The sequence below is a fragment of the Rhopalosiphum padi genome, chromosome 2 (genome assembly GCF_020882245.1).
Source record: "Rhopalosiphum padi isolate XX-2018 chromosome 2, ASM2088224v1, whole genome shotgun sequence".
Taxonomy (NCBI): Eukaryota; Metazoa; Arthropoda; class Insecta; order Hemiptera; family Aphididae; genus Rhopalosiphum; species Rhopalosiphum padi.
This window is the reverse complement of record NC_083598.1, coordinates 82275589-82297791: the sequence shown is the minus strand read 5'-3', so window position 1 is coordinate 82297791 and position 22203 is coordinate 82275589. Positions and strand designations below refer to the sequence as shown.

The window sequence follows — 22203 nt, the reverse complement described above, 5'->3', positions numbered from 1 at the left end:
GGCAGAGAGAGGAACGTATACCGCCTTGTTGCGGGATGCTGGGTATCTAGAAGACGAGTTTTAAACCTCCAGTTACCAATTGTCGGCTCCGGTCACCCGACACGCAAAATAACACGAGTTCGTCTAGTTTATCGGTTTACTTTCAGTTTCGGGAAATTAACAGTTACGTTTTTTGATTTTAATTGTCTTGGTGCGAATTTATTTCGGTATTTTTCTGTGCTGTTTGTTACTAGTTTTTCTAACGATATTATTATATTGGATGAAAATAAAATATTTAGGTAAGTTCAATTAATTTCGCCTAATATAAAAATCGAAATAAATGGATTTATTAATTTTTTTATTGAAAAATTATCAAAATTATCAAATAATTAAACTAAGAGTATATTAAAATAAATAAATATATATTATAATGGAGTATATTTATATATCCTTATAGTATTATAACTGTTATAAGATAATAAAATACTATTTTAAATAAGGTAATCATAAATTGTTAATTATTAAATTATAAATATTAAAAATAATGACAAGTTTTTAATTGATAAATTAATTTAATCTTGATTTCTTTATATATTTACAATATCACTCACAAAATTATTTGTATTATTGTTTTAAACTATAATGATTAAATGAATAATATAATTATCCTTAAATCATTATGTTGATTGATTTATTTTTAATATCATAATAATAATAATAGTTACATAAAAAGAAACAAAAATAAGTTGAGATTTTTAGTGTTTTATTTGGTTTGTGGATACCATTTTACAAAAAAAAAACAATCAGTAACATCTTTAGTACCTATATTCTTTGCTTATTATAGCATTTTATTATATAACTAAAATTATGTATTACTAATTGTATTTTATTATTGATTAATTTGAGAAAATATAACTTTGATATTATAATATATAACACTGCAACAATAAATACTAAAATCGGTTATATAATTATGTACATTATAAGATATCTCAATAACTATATTTATTACTGGGTATCTACTATATTTAGGTGTAACTATTTTGGTTTAAACACTTTTATTTTCTTAAACCTTAATTTATTATATTTCATATTTTTCAATTAGATTTATATACAAATATTTCGAACTTTATTTTATTATTACAAAAATTATAAGTAATTAAAAAATATGTGCATAGTATAGCTATGTGTATAATAAAATTATGTACGCAGCATTGAATATATTATACGAGTATATACGTATATTGTTGCATATTTGCTATACTTAAATCTATGAAATTATTGATTAAAACTTAAAAACAATATTTAATTATTTTAAATTACTATATTAAATTTCATAATTTCACCTATTAAATAATTAAATGCGAAAAATACTTTTGTTAACATAATTGTATGTGATATTGTTTATTGTTGATTAATAACGGGCTGGGCCCAATAGCACAGAATTATAATGTACTTATCTATATGGTACAATTTTACTGCCCTCGAGTTGTTTAAATATTCGGTCAGACGTCTTTTGAAACGTGATGACGTTATGTAAAACCATTTTTAAAAATCATACACCGCATTCTCTATAGTAATATAGCCAATAGGTACCAATAATCAAACTTGTTATTTCTATTGTTTGACAGTAAAATATCGTTTGGAAAATTTAAAGATATCCATAACATCTCAATCAATATTCTTCGACAAATATATACATAACTATTGAGAAATATTACTCATAACGTAAAATAATAACCGTATGTAGATCCAGTTTTCGATTTGTACGATTTCTGTTTTACTTGGCATAAATTATACCTCCGGCTATTTGCGCGAAAATTAATAACTAACGATATGTCTTTCTATCTATTTTTTCTGTTATTCATTATTATTATTTTTATACAGTTGGAGAAATAATGATATGATTGATTATTAAATCTGTTCGATGAAAGACTGTATAAAATATATATCACACAATATTATATGAGACAACAAAATACTTCTGCAGCTATATCAGTTCTGATACTGTAACAGAGTGCTGACCTAAGGTAATATATTCAATTTAATGTGTGTATTATTTTGACACAATGTCAAAAGTCTAATTATGAATATCATTAACAAGCACAAAATTTCGATAGTTAATTATAATAAATATACATATTATGTGTAATTTTATTGATTTTTTGATTTATAAAGATATATTATTATAATCGAACTTGATTGGTCTAGCGTCTGCGGGTTACAGCGGCATCGGCAGTCAGACTTGTGGTTTCTTTAAATTGCTTATTTAGTTGGTCACGACACAATAACTTGGTCATGTGTAAATATAGCCAACATGTCTGGATACATAATATTTACGTACCTGTCTGTTTCATGTTTATTTTTTTCCATATAAATATGTAATATTATGATTATAATTGTACAGCTTATTAATGATTCATATACAAGTGCGACTCCCGGAAAGAACAAATGGGGCTAATTTGTCCACATAGCAAACTGCACCAACAAATTGTATATTCAACTGGTTTATCAATTGGTTTTGCGTGAAATAAAATCATAAAAACAGCTTAGTTATAAAAAATGAAAAAAATGAAAAATATAAGCAGTTATTTTATAGCATGGAACTGTAGGTATATATATGTAAATTATATGGCGTTACCGTGCCCGTGCAACGCGATGCACACATGAGTTAGTATAGAAACATCTAAAATAAAGTATGGGTAGGTACTAGTACCAAATATATTTTTACTTTTAAAATTGATTACACAATCGTATAGTATGCATAATAACTGTACATATTACTCTTTTTGAATTTGATTTCTATTTACTAAAAATCCCAAAGTATAATATAATTATATAATTAAATATATGTATAATTATGTATACTATAATAATAAATGTATATTACATACTTATATACAATATGTTTAGGCGCTTGCAAAAAATAATACTTATTTTAAAATTTATATTTTTAATAAAAAATTGTTTTTACTAATATTGTGAATATAAAATCTATAATATGTAATACTGATCATACATAATAATATATTTGAATAAATCTCAACCAAATAATTAAATTCTGCTAACTGTAATATGCTCTGAAAACAAAAGTAATTTATTTTTATTTTAAATATTGATTAATATTAATATTTATTTAATTTTTTTAAATCGATATAATATATATATTATATACATAGCTTTTGTATTATTATTGGTACCGAGTGACCGAGCAAATCATAGTATTATGTGAAAATTGTATTTTGTTATTATTATTATTATTATTATTATTATTATTATTTAGTTATAATAAGTGTTCATGCATTTATGTATACATAGAATATAGAAATATTTATAAATTTAATATGCGTAAGTGAAATTATAATATTGGTAATAGCTACCAGTATATGTAAACGAACTAGTATCGTTAGTTGTCAGATGCTGTTTTCTTATATCATAAAATATATAAATTTTGTTTTACAAGGAAAACGTTTTAAAACTGTTCTACGTCACTGATTTTAAATATTACAATCTCTATAAAATCTACTGTGAACTTATTACTGTTTGTTGTTTAAGTGTATTTAAAAAAAATACAACTTCACTCATAAAATACAATTTTTATAACTGAAAGTGAGGGTTATTTTTGATTAAAAAATAGGAGCCTATTACAAAATATACTTAGATATTTTTTTTTAGAACATGAAGATAATGTTATGATGTTTTCTAAAATAGCTAAAGGTCGATGATAATAATTTATCATTAAACATTTACATGTGAAACTACTAACGGAATGTTAGATTTATCTTAATTTTTAACTTATTTTTGAATCATTATTTAATATTTATAATTTAAATCGGTTTTAAGTAAATACATTTTGTATAAATTAAAAAATAGGTAGGTAGGTTTATAATTAATTTATTATTAATAGTTGACAAAAACCATCTACTTAAAAATAATTTTTTTAAGAGACTTTAAATTGAAAAAGATTATGGAATGTAGAATATAACTATTAAATACAATATTTATTTTTAATTTTGGTTTAATTTATAAATTTAATTATTCTGAAGTACTTATTATTTTTCATCTCAATTTTGAAATGAATAGAAACAAATTATAGCTTTAAAACTTATCTTGAAACGTTTGAAATTATAATATTAGATTTTTAATTTCTTTTGAGTCTGAAGATATAAAATTGATGTCATACGTCAATCTCAGCACAAGCATTTATTTTTAGCGTCATTATTTACTGTAAATGTAAGTGCCAGTGATTCGTGACTCGTGTGACTACAATACAAACGTTTATCTTTTTTGAGACTTATGGCCGGCCGCTTAAGACACGACATCGTTTTTGACCTGAAAAAAACACGTATGCTAGTGCAAACTAACCGAACTGATTTTATTACGACGACGGTATCGATAAAGTACACCGTTTTAATCGTCGATCAATCAACATTATAAATAATAATAATACTGACTGACCGACCGACCGACTGCTGTGCCGTTTTGGAAACCGTATAAAAGATCAATCTGACAGCGAAATGATGTGTATGTTTGTTTGAACAATGTAAATAGAAAAAAAAATCGATTGGGCGGGCTACTCACGAAATCCTAACCGGTCATCGGGTATTAAGAATTGATATACGCACCCAGTAACATACTGTTTGGTTCTGAAAACGTTGGTGCTAAATCATAATTGATGATAAATGAATGTAATAAACAGACTTCATCTCAAAATAAAACGATTTCAATGTAGTTTTCAAATAAATGTGATAAAATATTTAAAAATATAATTTATTATAAGTGTTTGTATAAAGTATGTTTAATGCATATAGATATTTATTATGAAGAGTATAAAGTATATACTATATACTATGAGTATAAAACAGTCTTATACAATTTTCCAATGAACGTTAAATAAAAAAATACGTGTAACTTTTAACAAGTTCAAATTATAACAACCTTAGATTAAGTAGTGAATAAAAACTATAATTTATTTAACTGATTTTTTTTATATTCTATTTAAGTACATATAATATTATAGTCTAAATAATTTATTTTGACGAATAATAGGTTTTAAAAAAATAAATCTATATGATTTTTACTACAGTTTAGTCGCGATAACTCGAAGTTGAAGGGAGATAAAAATTCGCTTCGAGATATTTAATTCGAATTTTTATTTCTAGGGGAATAAAAAAAGATTCGAGTTGTCAAGTTTTTTGAGTTATTGCGACTCAAATGTATTATCTAAAACTCAAAAAAAGGGTTACGTAACATTATAAATGGACTTCATTCCAATAAACATGTTTTACTAATTTAATTATGCTGATATAAATATTGTTTAAATTTATGTTTCAGACATGCATAGGTATTGAAAACTATAACAGTCATGGAACAGCAAAACTCGGTACGTGGTGACGACGACACGGCTACCAGGCGTAAGTCATTGGGTCGGCTTAAAGACATGTCCGTCGCGTGGGATATAGACCCGCATGGGGACAAGTATTCGCGCAACGATGACACAGAACCATGTTGTCCAAGTGGTCGAACCATTAACGAACAACGGACTTCGGTAGATGATCTGGTAGATGTGGAACTGACGCGGAAACCACCGAATATGTCTGCTATGGAAATGGAGAGCATTAAAGAACGGGAGAGGGCGTCAATGTTAAGAAAGTGTGCTCAACATTTGGAGTTGGAGAGTGTAAACGGAAAGTACAGCAGAGAAAACTTTAAACGTGGAATACTCAATAAGGTAAGTCTATTTTATTTTTTTAAATTCATACTATAGGAATACAGTTCTTAATACTTGATAACTCAAACTTAAATTAGATAAAATTCGTCATAGATTTAAAAAAAAAATTTAAATCCTGTTAAGTATCCAGAGTATCCTAAACACTTTAGGTAGTACGTAATAATACTGGTTTATTTTTATCCCTTCAACGATAAATGTGTAATCTTAATAACTAAAAAGTATTTTTTCTCTCAAACTTTTGAATAATCGAAATCAATATATATAATAATACTTAATAATAAAGAATACTTAATAATATCTATAAATATTCTACGCAACTTCATTGGTCACGCGAACATCTAGTTGGAACTTAAATTCATTTCATTCTATCCCTTGTAATTGATTACGTTAATATTTAGCTCTTCTGTGATTGATGATATTAGAGGTAACTACATATATCGGAAATACCCAAAATAAGCAGTCACATGTTCTTAGATCAAGTGACCTAGGGAGCGAAGGAAAAAGCATCAGATGATTCATTTCAATAACCCTGTAAACTCGTAATAGCGATATCACTCAATTAAATATTTAAGACGAATGACGATATTTTTCTATGGATAGCGTGAATGTTTTAGACACAGTTTAATCCATGATCGAGGTTATTATTAATTTCGTAATTTTGAATTATTGTTGCATATAGTTTACTCATTAGTATTGTTTAGGTTACCATAATGAAATTCAGTACATATTATTATCATTTATTGAAGGATGAAAACTAGGGTAACTGGTACTTTACAAATATTTAGATGATATACCGCATGTGTCTGAGTATAATTACATTTTAAATTATACGTAATACTAAATATTTTATACTTGTAAGTTAATGAAACATATTATACAAAGTAACTATTATTTTTTTATTTAAATATATAACTAAATGTCATTAACCTAATTTTTTTTAGTTTACTTTATAATATGATATTAGAAAAATTAAGTTAAGAACATGGTATGTAAATCCCTATAAATTTTAAATCTTAAATTCTTAATTAATTAAATAGATTTTTGTTAGCTGGACATATTTTAATTTTTTATATACTCGTAAGTACGTAAACATTACTGTACTTAAAATATACAATATATCTATAGGAGAAACAAATATGATCGACAATTGAATTTTTTAATAATTTATTAAAATTCACAAGAATCTTACTGGTTTTGTGTTGTTAAATTTAAATAATATATTTAAGAAAAAATAAACTGCGTTTTATTTGACTGCGTAGTCTGCTATATAGCTGTTTGAAACCGTGTCACGAGCCAAAACATTCCTCGGCCCGGCGGCGATGTGTTGGACACCTATACCTAGTGATTATCAAGACGCGATTGCGTTAATACTATAGGTGCTATAACATTCGACATAGATGCTGCACGTGTTTCGTTTAATAAACGTTCCCTAGTCGGGCTAGTAGGGGGTGGATGGATATGAAAATAATGTAATAAATAAAAGCTGTCAGACAGTTTCATTTACATATAAGGTGAATAGCACTCATCGAAAAAATAACGTTCATGAAAACGTGAAACCATTAAAGCTCGCGGTCGATGTTGATGACAGTTTTATTATATGATTTGAGATAACTTGTCGGGAGGGTGAATGATGATGATAGTAGTGGTAGCAGTATATATGTGTGTGTGTGAGAGGGAAAGAAACGAAACATGACACGCATTATAGATACGTCAAACAACTTATGTTGTGTAGAAAATATAGATGGCATCGTTCGAGATGGGAAAAAAATAATAACTTACAAATAACAATGATATACGTGAACGAACAATTAAACATATATTAACTTGTCATCGCTAGTGCCGACGTTTATGTATACAATTGCAAGCAAACCTAGTACTATTATTATTATATTTATTGCTTATGCCTCCTCCGCTGCTTAGCCGTAAAACAAAGTCGCAGGCGTACTGATAGTTTTCTCCAACCCAAAACGCAATCGACTTTCAGTCGTATTATGATATGTAACAATAAAATATAAAATCAAGACTATTTGACGTATACATTGTGTGTTGATAAAATATGGTATTTTAGTGCATGCTCTAGCACATAAACTGCAATAATGAGCGACGGATTTACTGGTACATATTTTTTAAATATTTTTTGTATAGTCCGAGTAATAGGCAATTTTTTTTTGTCATAAAAAAAGAGAAATTAAAGATTTTTAATTAAGTTTTTAGTGTAGATATTAATAATATTTGATGAGCCATATACTTATCTATTTTACTTCTGTTTGATAAATTATACAAAAAGATAACTTTATTATTTATTTATTAATTGCCACTTTTCATCAAATCATTCATATATTTTTTTTAATTGATTTAAACACATATCATATAATAGTATTAGTTAGTATATTTAACTACTTTATTTGTTATCTATATTGAAATCATTATTTGCAACAAATATTTTATGTTAAGAGATCATATACTATCATTGCCTTTTTAATGTATGAAATCATCTATTGTCTAGTATTTTTTATTTTTTTACACCTTTTCTTGTCGCCCATAAGTAGATTGCATGTTTGAATTTATTTGAGGTAATATAATATTATTATGTATAGGTTTTTAAGTGCATTAAAATTGTATGCTGAATTTATTTAATTATTTTATAACGCCCAAATAATCACGTTTTCACTACACCATACGTACTTTTATAAATGAGAATAAAATATTGCTATTTATTTTCATATATTTTAATAACTATAATACCTAGTATAACTATAACTTAAACTATTATAAACAGTGTATTTGCTTTTTGCATTTTATTATGTCATTTAAACACATTAGCGTAAATCGAAATATGTATATAGGTACATTATACAATGTATATTATACACGCGTGGAAAAATTAGAAGTTTCAGGTTAGAATTGCAATTGAATTATAATACAGCCGTAATGGCCATTAAAACATTTAGCGTTAATAAAATATCCAACAAATAATATTTGTGAATATTATAAAGATAATAATATGCACCGGTCGATAAATTTGCTGGTGCCGGCGCGCGGCGGTGGAGCAGATCATCAGACGAATATGGATCGACATGCATCGTGTCTGTGTGAGTGCTGGAGGGGGGTATTCGTATCATATAGCTTTCCGACCGAGCTATTGTTTTCGTGTTAACAATTAACAAATCGTGTAACGTATTATAATACCTATTATGATGACACACGGTCACAATGTGAGTGTGAATGTATTACCTATAGTGCATGTAAACTAGCGATGCGTATACGATGGTCACCCGCGCCCATTCGTATGCATGCAGTTAGAAAGTGGAGAGTAAGTCATTTGTCTGTTGCCGACAAAATGTCGGTGGGTCAAAGGTGACTTGTGTTCGCTAATAACCGCGTCTTCTTCGCGCCAATTCATCTTTCAACCACCAATAAGTACATATTTTTTACAAGCATTACGTGCCTTGGAAAACGTGTTTTAATAGAAAAGTACTATATGCACACATTTCCGTCGAGCCGACTAAATTATGTATGGTAATAATGATGATTCGAGAAATAAAATTAATTATTTTTAGTAAAGTACGGCGTGATCACTGTGTTATGTTTTATAAATTTAAACTAGTAGGTATTTTGAAGATTGAACTACTCAGCGATAATGGTATTGTTATTGATTATAAATATTTATAAATATTAATAATTAATGTAGTATAAATAATTAATGATATTAGTCTTGTATGATAATTTGGAATTTCTGAATAATACTTTTGAAACGATCGTTTTAATATTATATTACTTTCAGTTCTTTACGATAGTTTAAATGGAAAACATTTTTTAATAATTTTTGTGTTAATTGTGTAGTAATAAAAATAGTTATGTAATAATAAAAATGTATACATTCTTATAGATATATAGGACATAGATACAATATAGATTATGTCTATAAAAGCTGAAGTTTTGTATAATTTAGAAGCATCATATTTTATTTAATATGTAGGACGTAGATATATTTTAAAACAATAAAATATATTGTACTATACATTTGAACATCGTTATGGTTATAAATTGCAGTTTTTTATATAATTATAGATAGCTTAAAGATAAAAATATATTATTAGAAAAAAAACCTTCTTTAAGATTATTATTTTTATTTTTCTATTTTATATACCTGTAACATAGAACATTCCTATGATAACAAATTATTCAATCTGAAAATAAATTTACACAACATCATATAATAAATATATTTTTCATGAATAATTAAAATAGCAACGAAAGATCCATGAGTCATTTTTTTATATAGTTATTATTAATTTAAGTTTTATTTAATAATTGTAAATCAAATCTAATGTTATGTAATTTAAAATAGACTTATAAAAATATACATTTCAATATAGTTTACAATCGTATGTCTCCATTCACTACAATAATAATCGCTTAATTTTGCTATTTATTATAAATAATAAATATAAATAAATGACTATATCCATAATGATAATATATTGTATGGACACTAAGCACGCCTTACTATAATACTTTATAGATAAATAAATGGTGTTTGACAATGGTTATAAATTTATATGGATTACGAAATGTTATTTAAGATTACGTTCAAGTTTATAATATTATTAACTACGATAATGATATTGTCTACGACACCCTTTTTTCGCATTCGCTATATCGTTGAAACCAGTAGTGTATATCTCTGAAAAAGGTGAATCCAGGTTGATTTACTATTCGTATCGCGTATAAAACTTTCGAAACGTTCGTAATTGGACAGTAGCTGTACTTAACACGAACTTGATATTACCATTCGTGTCCCTGTGACTTCAGGGTATTCTACAATGATTAGGTAGTAGAGTTTTGGTGTGTTTTCATAATATTAACTATCGAACGATTATATTTTGAATAAATTATAGCTACCTTTTTAAAGCACATGTTATATTTTAAACACCTACATAATGTAATAATGGGTACTTACGTATATGATATTGTTTGAGTAACTAAAAATCTATTTAAACAATTCCAATAGCTGTAAAATATCAATAAAAAGGAAATACACGCAATCTATTTTTTACATACTTATAATATATAGTAGACTCGATTATTCGAAATTCAAGGGATCGAGTTAAAAATTCGATTTACGAGTATAGGGGTTTTAAATTTATCGAGTGGAAAAAATAAATAATTCAAATTAAAGAGAGTTGAAAAATTCTGTTAAATACATATTTATTATGCATTCTTATTTAATTTATTATAAATTAATTTTGATATTTATAAAAGTATTATATATTATATTTCATTAAAAATCGTATTATTATTATTATTTTTTTGATGAATTACTGGCCACAATCTGGTTCATAGCGTTTATCAACGAGCATTTAATATATTTTGTACTTTACTGAATACATTTTCAGACTGACCATGGTATACTAAATTTTAACAACTGTTTGCCTATCGCAGAGGTTTATAGTAGTGATAAATGATAAATGATACGATAAAAGTAGAAAAATCTAATTTAATTTAAAAATTATTGCTACATTCTGATAAACTACGATAATATCTTATCGGCATCGTTATTAGTTTTATTACGAGTAGGTCAATGGAACTATACTTCTAATTCAGTTTATTTGAATTTATATACAATAATGAAATTTAAATTATAGCGATTCTTTTCTGCCTGAGAATTGCAGAATGTCTCTCACCGTTGAACATTTAGAATTAACAAAGGAACCACATTAGTTTTCTTCGAATTATATACATTTTTATTTTGAATTATCGAATATATATAGAATATATATTATATTATTCAATTTTAAGTGAATTACAAATTAAAAAAATTAAAAAAACTATAGTATACTTTAATAATTAATTAATTTTTTACTATATATAGTAACTCCTAACTAATATGATACCATAAAGAAAAGAAATATAATTAAAAAATGTCCATACTATTATAATGTTTTTAAATTAAGTTTGCCTTCAAAAAATATAGTATCTATTTAACATTTTAGAATTTTTAAACTTTATTTTGTGTAATGTATGCGCAATATTTGTAACATAATAATATAAATTAAATAATTTAAGTCAAAGTTATTAACACTCTGGAGTAGATAAGTTCGTGAAAATCAATTTTTACGTTAGTTCAAATTTCGTATTATGTAGAAAGTTATTTTGAATATTATAAAAATAAAGAAAGTTGTGTAAGTAGTGTTAGTGTGTAAGTAGTGTAGTGTTGTGAAGTTGTGTATCACCTGGTCTGCATCAAAATATTACCTTTTAGTTGAACAAGTGTAATAATTAACGTCATCTCACTAGACACTTTTGCCGATCCAGCAATATTATTCGTCGGCAGAAACGGTGTTATTATAGTGCAGTAATGGTTATAAACGGGTCTAAGTGTATTATGTATAATGTATATTATAAATATATATATATATATGTATAGTGTATACGTATTTACTACACTATACTACGCATGTTGCGTGTACTCTTTCCCGTTATGCAAATACGAATGTCCAACTTTGGGTATACATTATTTTCAACGATAAATTCGATAATTAGAGCGAGCTGAGCATATGCGTAATGTGTGACTGTCATATACTTTATAAGAATTAAAACTTAACATAATTCAAAATATCAAAATATTTAATTAAAAATGTATCTATATAATTGAATACGTTAAATGCTTTATTATAGAAATAAAGAACAACAATCGTTATTGCGATTATTTAATCTGTATGTAAGATTAACTATAATAATATTAATTGTAAACATGTAGGTACACCAGTTGAAAAATATTTCTATTACATTTTTATTGTTTAAAACAATTTATTGTACCTTGATAAATTGATACTTTTGGATATTTAAATCTCAAGAGGCAAATAACTGCGTTAGTTGGAGAGTTCATAAATCTACCAAACCTGTCATTCCCAGACAGAATACTCGGCACTAGATCTAATTACCTAGTGAAATTCCACGTCTCCCATTGTTTGCAAATGGACCACCGCTCTCGGTGAATTAAAATCGCTCGCCGCAGCAATTCCGGATATGTGTATGAAAAAATAATATAAAACAAAAGCATTTCCATTTCACATTGCCGTTTATCTCGAGGGCCCCGTTATGTTCTTATTATCGACCTCCTGACATAATGTTATCCGTGGTTCTAATGATGTTAAATCAATGTCACTGATTTTCCCTCAGATATGTACTTCTTCCTATTTTTTTTTTATATTATTCATGTTTCAGCCCATTAAGCCCAGGCGTATGAGTGATATTATAAACAATAATAATATAATATTTTTCTGGACACACGTTATCATCTTTATCACGTCTTACTGGTATATCAATAACAATTATACATTCCCCAAATAAAATACATAGATGTCTGATCAAAAATTGAAAAAAATCTTGTCTTAAAAAATACAATCTTCACTTCTTGACCCGTAAAAATATTCTATAATTAACAATTAAAATTATTGAAAAGTGTGGTTAGATCATTAAGTTAATGTCATCAATATACTAAACTAATAAGAATCGTTAAGAAAAATACTCAAACGTTTAAAATAATTTAGAAACATACAGGTAGACATGTGAATAACGTGTTTTGTAATCCTTTGACAGTTTCAATTAAAAGTTACAATAAAAGTATCTTAATTAATATTTTATAACATTGTCATAAATTCATAAATGTTGTATATTTTTTTTTATTCCATTTTACTTTTATAGGATGTTAATGATAAATTAATAAAAATTTGAACCTAATCATATATCAACTAGAGTGACTCGTTATCCACACTCTACTATGATACATATTTAATTGTACAAAAATACTTAACGTTGATAATATTATTAGGTATTCACAAGTAGATATCTCTTTTTGTCAGTATTAAGAATATAATTTATATTTTATTTGTTTGTAATTATTAAAATTTATTTCATTAAATATATAATTTAATATATTTTTTTATTGTGCGATATACCACAGCTTATTAAGGTTAAATTACGAATATTCATCGCTAAAGTAAGGCTTAAGATATGATAGGTACATATCGTATAATATAATATTAGGTAAATAATGGCATACATAATATGTGTTATTTGTTATTTGTTCATAATCATTGTACTATCCTTGACGTAATAATTATATACACAGTTTTCACCAAATATATTTTTAACTATGATAAAACTGCACGAATAGTTTTAAACACAATAATTCTTTCAAAATTTTGTTTGCTTAAGCACCCGATGAAATGCCTATATAGACATTTAAATTATTAATGGTGATGTTATGTACTTGTAGTACGATAAAGATCACTATTCACTATATAGCATCATTCGGATATTATAAATTATAATATAGCATCGATCACCGCGTACCTATAAAATACGATTTGTTTTCATCAAACGATTAGTTTTACACGTGTAGGTAACTTTAATAACGAAATAAATTAACTAGCCTAAGACATATTGCCCAATTAACTGTTTCGTGGTGGGGGTCATACGTTATTTCAAACACGCCCCTAAATGACGCCATTCGCACCTTCTAACCCCTTGTTACGGATATTTTTGATTTAACGCATTCGTGATGTTATAATAATTCGTTTATATGATCACGCGTGTAAGAAAAGTAATCTTTCTTTTAATTTTTTTTTTTTTACAAGAGGTCCTTGATCGCAACAATGTGACGAGCCCGATGACCGTTTCGTGCAGCGGTGTACATGGCAATAAATAATATATCGGTTATGCCCCACTATATAATAGTAAGTAATGAGTCGAAAAACACACGATCACGACTCGGTCGCTACACGAAGTTCATGTCGAGTCGGGTAAAATGTTGTGTTCTTGGACACCCTTGATTCTCGCCCAGATTATCACGGTGTATATTATAAAATATAATAATGTGTGTTTCTTTTTGTCGAGCATAATATGTTGTATAAAAAGTATGGTATAATCCATACATATACCTAACAATCGAAAATAATTAAATAATAAATAGTAGTATTGTCTAAAAATATTTTAATTATTATTATTATTTATTTATTAAATTTTGTTTTCGTAAACATCTATATAATTATATAAGTGATGAAACCGGGCAGTTGTCAGTTCTTACTCGTGTTTAAACATAACGGCATTTCGTTTGAACTAAGAGGGCTACCGGCGGCGACGGTGGTCGCGCCGCGCCGTCGACAGAAATGATTTATCGGTTAAACCAAGCCAGACGTATGTATGCATAACATAATGTCGTTGAAGGTGAAACACTCGTGTATTTCATCCATTGGCACCCTAGGACCGTCAACCGTCCTCTTAATTATGTCAGAAATAAATTAAACACAATGTTTTTTTTTTTACACAATATACGTCTATATACTTTCGAATAACATAATTTCTGTTAGTCAACGAAGTGCATTAATTTCAAGATACATAATTATAAAACAAACAACATACCTACACAGTAACAGTATTATTACTATTTTTAAACACTAAAGTTTTTATAAATTATATCATAAATATTATTATAGGTTATTGTTATAGTGATATTTACCAAACTTAAATTTTATTTAATAAATACCAATGATTCCTTGTTTTTTTAAATTGTTGACTACACAATATAGTATAGTTCGTATTACATATTTTTATGTTCAATATAATACAATAATAATAATAATAGGTATCAGACATCAGTACCTATTTTTTTTTATTTTTTTTTTTTATGATAATTCAACAATGATAATAATTTATAATAACTTTTGTCCCCCAAAACATATTGTTTAATTATATAAAAACCACCAGTCTAATAAACCATATTTTAATGACCTTATTGGAGACTTTGATGAACTCCATTGATATATTTTTAATTATTATACTATAAGAATACAAATATTAATTTTATATTAATTTTATGAATACCAATTCATTTTTAAATATACTTAATGCATTGATATTAACATAAAATTATATATTTTAAATTATAAATACGAGTATAATAAAATAAATGTGTAAAATATTAAATTTAAAATATAAGAAAGATTAAGAATTTTAACATGCATATACTTTGTTTTCAACAAAGTATTTTTGTTTTTTTAAAAATGTTTATAATAATTTATATTATTTATTAACTGCTTTTAAATATATTAAACTTAGAGTTTATAATGCACTTTGTAAGTGTTTATATTTAATTACTAACTGTTAAGTATCAAGTCAAAAAAGTGGTTAAGATGTTTATCAAAAGAAATAGGTAGTTAAAAACTGATATAAACTTTACTATAAAATATATATGATTTCCAAATTAAAGATTTTTAAAAATATTTCACAAAAATCAATAAATATTTTGTAAATTTATAAACGTCAAATACTTTATAAATATTTTATCAATTTTTATGAACATAATATTAATAAGAAAAAAAAATGATATAATAATAATATTTTAATTGCCACAAGTCCATAAAACTTATAACTACAAATAGCTCCTAAGCTACAAGGTATGATTATAATATTACAAATTGAACGTTTATTAAATAATAAATCTGATGGTCCATTTAGCCTAACTAATTTATCCATAGTTGTTTACATACATTATTAAAACGTGTAATAAAAGCCATAATGTTTATTAGTTCTTCGTAATGATAAATTATAGACGCGCTCCGCTCGCTGGTTGATATCTATTTATTAATTTTTTTTTTATTATTAATTTATTAAATTAAGATTAACCTTTTGGATTCAAAACGCATATTGAATACGCGTATATTTAATTATTGTTTTTAATATAACACATTATCTCTAGTTCTGTAGATGGGAAATTATATAAAATCAGTAGGATATTTGTATATTATGTTATTGCTTAATATATTTTACTTGTTCTTAGCGTAAAATGTCAAAAATTATAAATATATTTTGAATGTATCTAGCAATACGATTTAAGTTATTAGAGATATCCTCAGTAACAATTCTCACTTTTTATATCAATTTAGTGACAATCAAAATATTATTAATTTAATTTAGCATTCATTGATGTACTAGAATTTAAAAAGTAGAGTACTTACGTGTATTTGACAAGTATTATTATTTATATTTTTTAAGATATTTTCTTGTTAAAATAAAAACGTCTTTTATTAAGTACTATACATTTGATAAATATTTTACTCTAAGTTATCAAAAAATAAAAACAATTATATCTTTTAGATTTAGAACATCTATACTTATTAATAATTATACTAATATTTGATTCAAATTTTATATTATGATGATATTTATAACATTTTAATAATAACATATAAAATATAATATTAATTAACCAAAATAAAAAATAAAAATCCTAAAGGTTTTTTAAAATATATGTTTACCAATCAATATAAACTATTTAATATGCTTACTAGATTATATAAGAATATACCAAGTAATATAATTTTACAGAAAATGAATTATCTTTATTTTTTCTATATTTCTGATAATATAATAAATAGTATGCAGATAAACGTAGCACTATTAACCAGATACTTTAATAATATTAAATACTTTTTAATTAATGAACGTTTATTATATGTAGGTGATTATATGTTAATTATATTATATCCTCGACCTAAATTATTAAATTTATTATTTTTTAAAGTTTAAACATTTCTTTAATAAGTTAAATATTATCATAATTATGTTTTTATTTGAATTGCTTATGTATAAATACGAAAGATTCGGTGGAAAATTCAAGGGAGATTAACAATACGATATTGCATAGATAAATAATATTATAATACTCATGTAGTTAATAAACCTTGATTAGCAAAACAAATTAACTTATAATTTAATTAATTGAATACAAATTTAAAGTTTTATATTTTTTATACCGTTCTTATAATAACTACATTTTATTTGTGTTTGTGTTAACAATATGAATTAAGAATATATACCATATATATTTATATTATATACATTATACATGGTTTAAATCGTTATCGTTTGTATAGAGGTACTTAAATATTAAAATTATGTATATTTTGGCAGGTACCAATTACAATTATTCCAATTATAAAACATATCTATTTTACATGATCATTATAATTAAACGTTAAAACCGTTTAACAGTGACCACATGGCAACGTCTCGCGACGATGAAATACTTAATGTGTGTATTATAAAAACATTGAATCCATTTTTTGATCTTCACTCTAAACCTAAAAATTATTATTATTTTTTTGAAATAGTATATTGTGCTTATTCGGCACTTTGTTTAAAGAGTAATAAAAAAAGAGAGGAAAAAATTATAGTTATGATTTTCTAGAAACTCGTGCAAGGTTTACAATGTCAGGCGTGAATAATGGTTGTGCGGATACCGGTTTTTCGGACTTTGTGGACCACAAAAGATAGGTGATAACGTTTGTGGTCGACAAAGATACCATAATAACAGGTTTTATCATTTTTAATAACTTCCCTCCGGTGTCTAAATCCATAGTATACCTCTGTATATTATAATAATATCTAATACACTAAAACATGCAATATATATATATATGTATAACAAATTATGTATGTTTGTATACATGCCATTACTTTGTTATACATACACGTATATGGATTTAGTGGCCACCAAAAATGGGCCAACCTGACCCACCACAATAATACGATATAGTGAGTTGAAAGTGTAATAAATAACATAATATTAAATAAACAGAACAGGTTGGCGTTTTTTATATTAAAAATAATATTTAACTTCATAAACTTGAAATATTTTATGAAACGCAAAGTCACTTTATGTGTATTTATTTTTAAATTAAATGATGACAATAATTCCTTTACACAATAAACTATATACTAAGAATAAATATATATAATTTGTATTTACATGTTATTATGCTTTTACTAAATAACTGAAATATATTTTCCAAAAAAATATTTTATTAAACGAACTTAACAATTTACATTGATCATTTTATCAAAAATATTTAATAAGTATACACCTACTTAAAATAAATACGTTTATTTCTTAACTTCATTTTCTTATCAACAAAAATGTCTATTATTTATAATAATCACTTGTAATGATAACTGGAAAGTGGGTCAGTAGATAACTATTAAATTATTTTTCAACAAGAGAATAAAAATAATTTTATCATTTCAAAAAATAAAGTATTTGCTCATATTTTTAATAATATATTGTACAAATTAAAAACCACGTTAAAAACATTTTTTTTAATTCATAACATATTTTAACATATTTGTATGAAAATATTCGCTTAAATTTGTTCAGATTCTTGGACGATATTATTTTTTTATAACATTGTTACATAGAACATATTTTTCTGTAAGAAAATAATATTTAAGTTTACAAATATTTATAAAAATCCTTTATGATTACTTATCGTACTTTTACTAGTTATGACATTTAAAAAAAAAAAAATTATCATTTTAGTAATTTTATATTCTTTCCTAATAATTAATTACTTATTTTGAATGTTAAGTCAAATGCATTAATTGTGATTAAAAATAGTTTTACCAATTTAATCAACACATTCATACTGAGTAAGTATGTATTTAAGAGCAGTTAGGTTGTCAACGTCAAATTTATAACTTTATTTTGAATTATAATGTACTTAATAAAGAGACAGGTGTCGATTATTCAAACCAAAATAATAATATCTTTGGTTGTCACGATTTTAAGAACGATTATTCTGTAAACGAAGGTTCATGTAGATGTATTTTAAACTGCCTAGAAGCTATACTACATTAAAACACACGATTAGTCGATTTATGATCTAAAAATCTGTCAAATATATTGGTAAAATGATATGTATGCATATACGTATATATAATTATGTATCATCCGTTTTACATCTCTTCATGTATTTGATTTATTATCTAACCGTAATTTCTTCTGCCATGTATAATATTTACGCAAAATTTTTTTATTGCATATTGTACTGATTAAAAAAAATAATAATTAATTATTTACATAACAACTTATGGTAATGGTGTAATTTTGATTTATAAGTGTTAAAAATAAATGCAAACATATTTCTGACGTATCTTATTTTGTGTATTAATTTACTTCAATACAATTATTATATTAGTATACACAGTATACTTTTCAATAATTTAAATTTAAAAATAATATTGTATATTTATATATTATACAGATTTTATTTTTCATTTATTGTACGTTTAAGATGAAAAATGTAATTAAATGAAATACAGTAATTTAATTAGACACTCAAGAGGTTAAAGGGACATGCTTAGCTAAATTAATGTCTCTGACATTGAATATTCTGATAATGATAAATGTTCTGAGCGGTGAAGTTGGATTTTTAAATAATATAGAAACGTCTTTGATAATTGGTAAATGCATATTATATACAATAATAATAATAATAATTAAATTAAATTAATAATTATTATTATTATTTTATAACGATACTTTTTACCTATACAAACTAATGTACATTAGAGATGTTGGATACAACTTTAAGATTTGTTTCACTGTCCTAATAACTTACTGTGTTTAAGTAAATATATTGGTTTTAAAAGTAAAGTAAGAACTCATAGACATTTATTATATTTTGATAGTATATATACTGCATAACGTAAACTAATGTATAAGTATGTTTTTTAATATTTTAAATGATAAAAATAAATAAACTAAGAATCTACAAATATTTTAACATAATGCTCTGTTTCGAATTATATTTTTCGATAGATTATACTTGAATTTTAAATCTAAATTTTAAATTTCTTAATAAAGTCTACAAGTACATAAAAATCATTGTTTACATTATAATAATTTCTAAGATCTATCGTAATATAGTAAAAAGTAACACGTGTGTAAGAAATAATATATTTTTCTAATGACCTTATTGATCGTTTACAATTTAAAATAATCTTTGATGACAATCTGAAGTATAAAAAAAAATATTACGTTTGATCTAATAATTGCTCTGACGTACCTTTTATCCTGTTATAACTATATAATTATTGAAGACAAGTGTTTATAAACATGTGGAATGCGCTACAATAAATTTGCCTGTACTCGAAACTTCAATGAGACTTGGATCGATACCGGCAATGTGTAATATACCTGAACCATTTAACCGTGTACATTTTTGAAATTTTCTTTCACGCCCAGTCATTGTGACTGGTAAGTGGTAAGCGTGTGTGTAACAACGGTAAACAAGTATAACCGTGTAACTCCACAGTCGCGATGTTTACACACAGTCATACATAACGCTTAGCAGCAGCAATGTGAATGTAAAACATATAGTATAAATCACAATTAAGCCTAATACTCAATGATGCTGGTTGATGGTCGATATATTATACTTCATGAAATTATTATTGTATGTCATATAATCAACTAAATACAGAGCTGATAACATACTATACAATTTATAGAAAAGCAAATCAAAATTGGTAGTTACTTTATTTATTGATTTAATATCAAAATATTTTATTGGACATAAATAGAAACGTTTATAATATAGGTATTCTGTTTCATGAATTAGAACAAATGTTTAAAAGAATATTGTTTTCTATAAAAAGTTTTCAATTTTATTGGTTTAGATTTTGCATCCATTTTATACGGTAGTTCTGATAAATACATAATGTATTATAATAAAAAATATGTAATATTGATATCAACATGTGTGTACAAATTGTATTTAGTAGTCATATGAAGGAATTTAAATTTTGTTGGTTATACGTTTTGTTCAATTTGTAATGGTTTATAATGTTCTAATTAAAATAATCATAAATTTAAACCACGAATTTCTAACATGTTAATATTCTTTGTTTCTATTTGTATTGTAGCCCAGGGGTGATTTATAAAATAGATTTATAATAGCCCATTGGTAAATACCAAAAATATTGAGTTTGTTATAATTTACAACCAGAGGTTTTTCGATTTCCAGTGTCCGTTATTGTTCAAAGTTAAAATGAGCTGTTATAATATTATTTTGTCGGTTGTCGATAACGTCGATTCTCGTTTTGCTCATAATATTTTATGTTGTGACTGTAAATAATGCCATAGGTTATAATAATAATATAATACAAGCTGAGATCTATATGATAATATATTTTAAAGAATTTATAGCCAACTCGATATTCGGATCGGATAGTATAATACAAGACAAGTATATTGATACAGCCAACAGCGTATAATCCCCGGGCTCTTAAAGTTTCATTATAATAATAATAATAATAATAATAATAATGGTACTCCACTACTTTTTTTTCTGTTATACATTCCACATTCCCACATACGTATTTTCATTGGTGCGGTGTGTATTCCCGACTGTATTGCAGTATATTATATTGTTTCGGTTTTAGTTTTGTATCATTTATCGTATTCGATCTGGTTTCGATCAACTTTTACCATAATATGTCACCTTGACAGTACGGGCTGGCGTTCACTTTTCACATAATATAGAGGTGGCGATCGCCTTGGATCTGAAAGCCAATAATGAACGTGTAGACGTGTCATAAGCACCGCCCACATGTCAGGGTGTTGCGATTTTCGCCGGATTACGCGT

The 22203-nt window shown here is 25.4% G+C and overlaps 1 protein-coding gene across 1 annotated transcript in view; it reads left to right on the top strand.

Annotated features, from left to right (window-relative positions):
* The first annotated feature begins 62 nt into the window (after positions 1 to 62).
* Positions 63 to 22203, top strand: part of LOC132920634 (NADPH oxidase 5) — a 71710-nt gene continuing 49569 nt past the window's right edge. Inside the window, exons 1-2 of the mRNA XM_060983164.1 lie at positions 63 to 278; positions 5314 to 5710. Of these exons, the coding sequence (XP_060839147.1) occupies positions 5345 to 5710 (366 nt within the window). The 5' untranslated portion in view covers positions 63 to 278; positions 5314 to 5344. The remainder of the gene's footprint in view (positions 279 to 5313; positions 5711 to 22203) is intronic.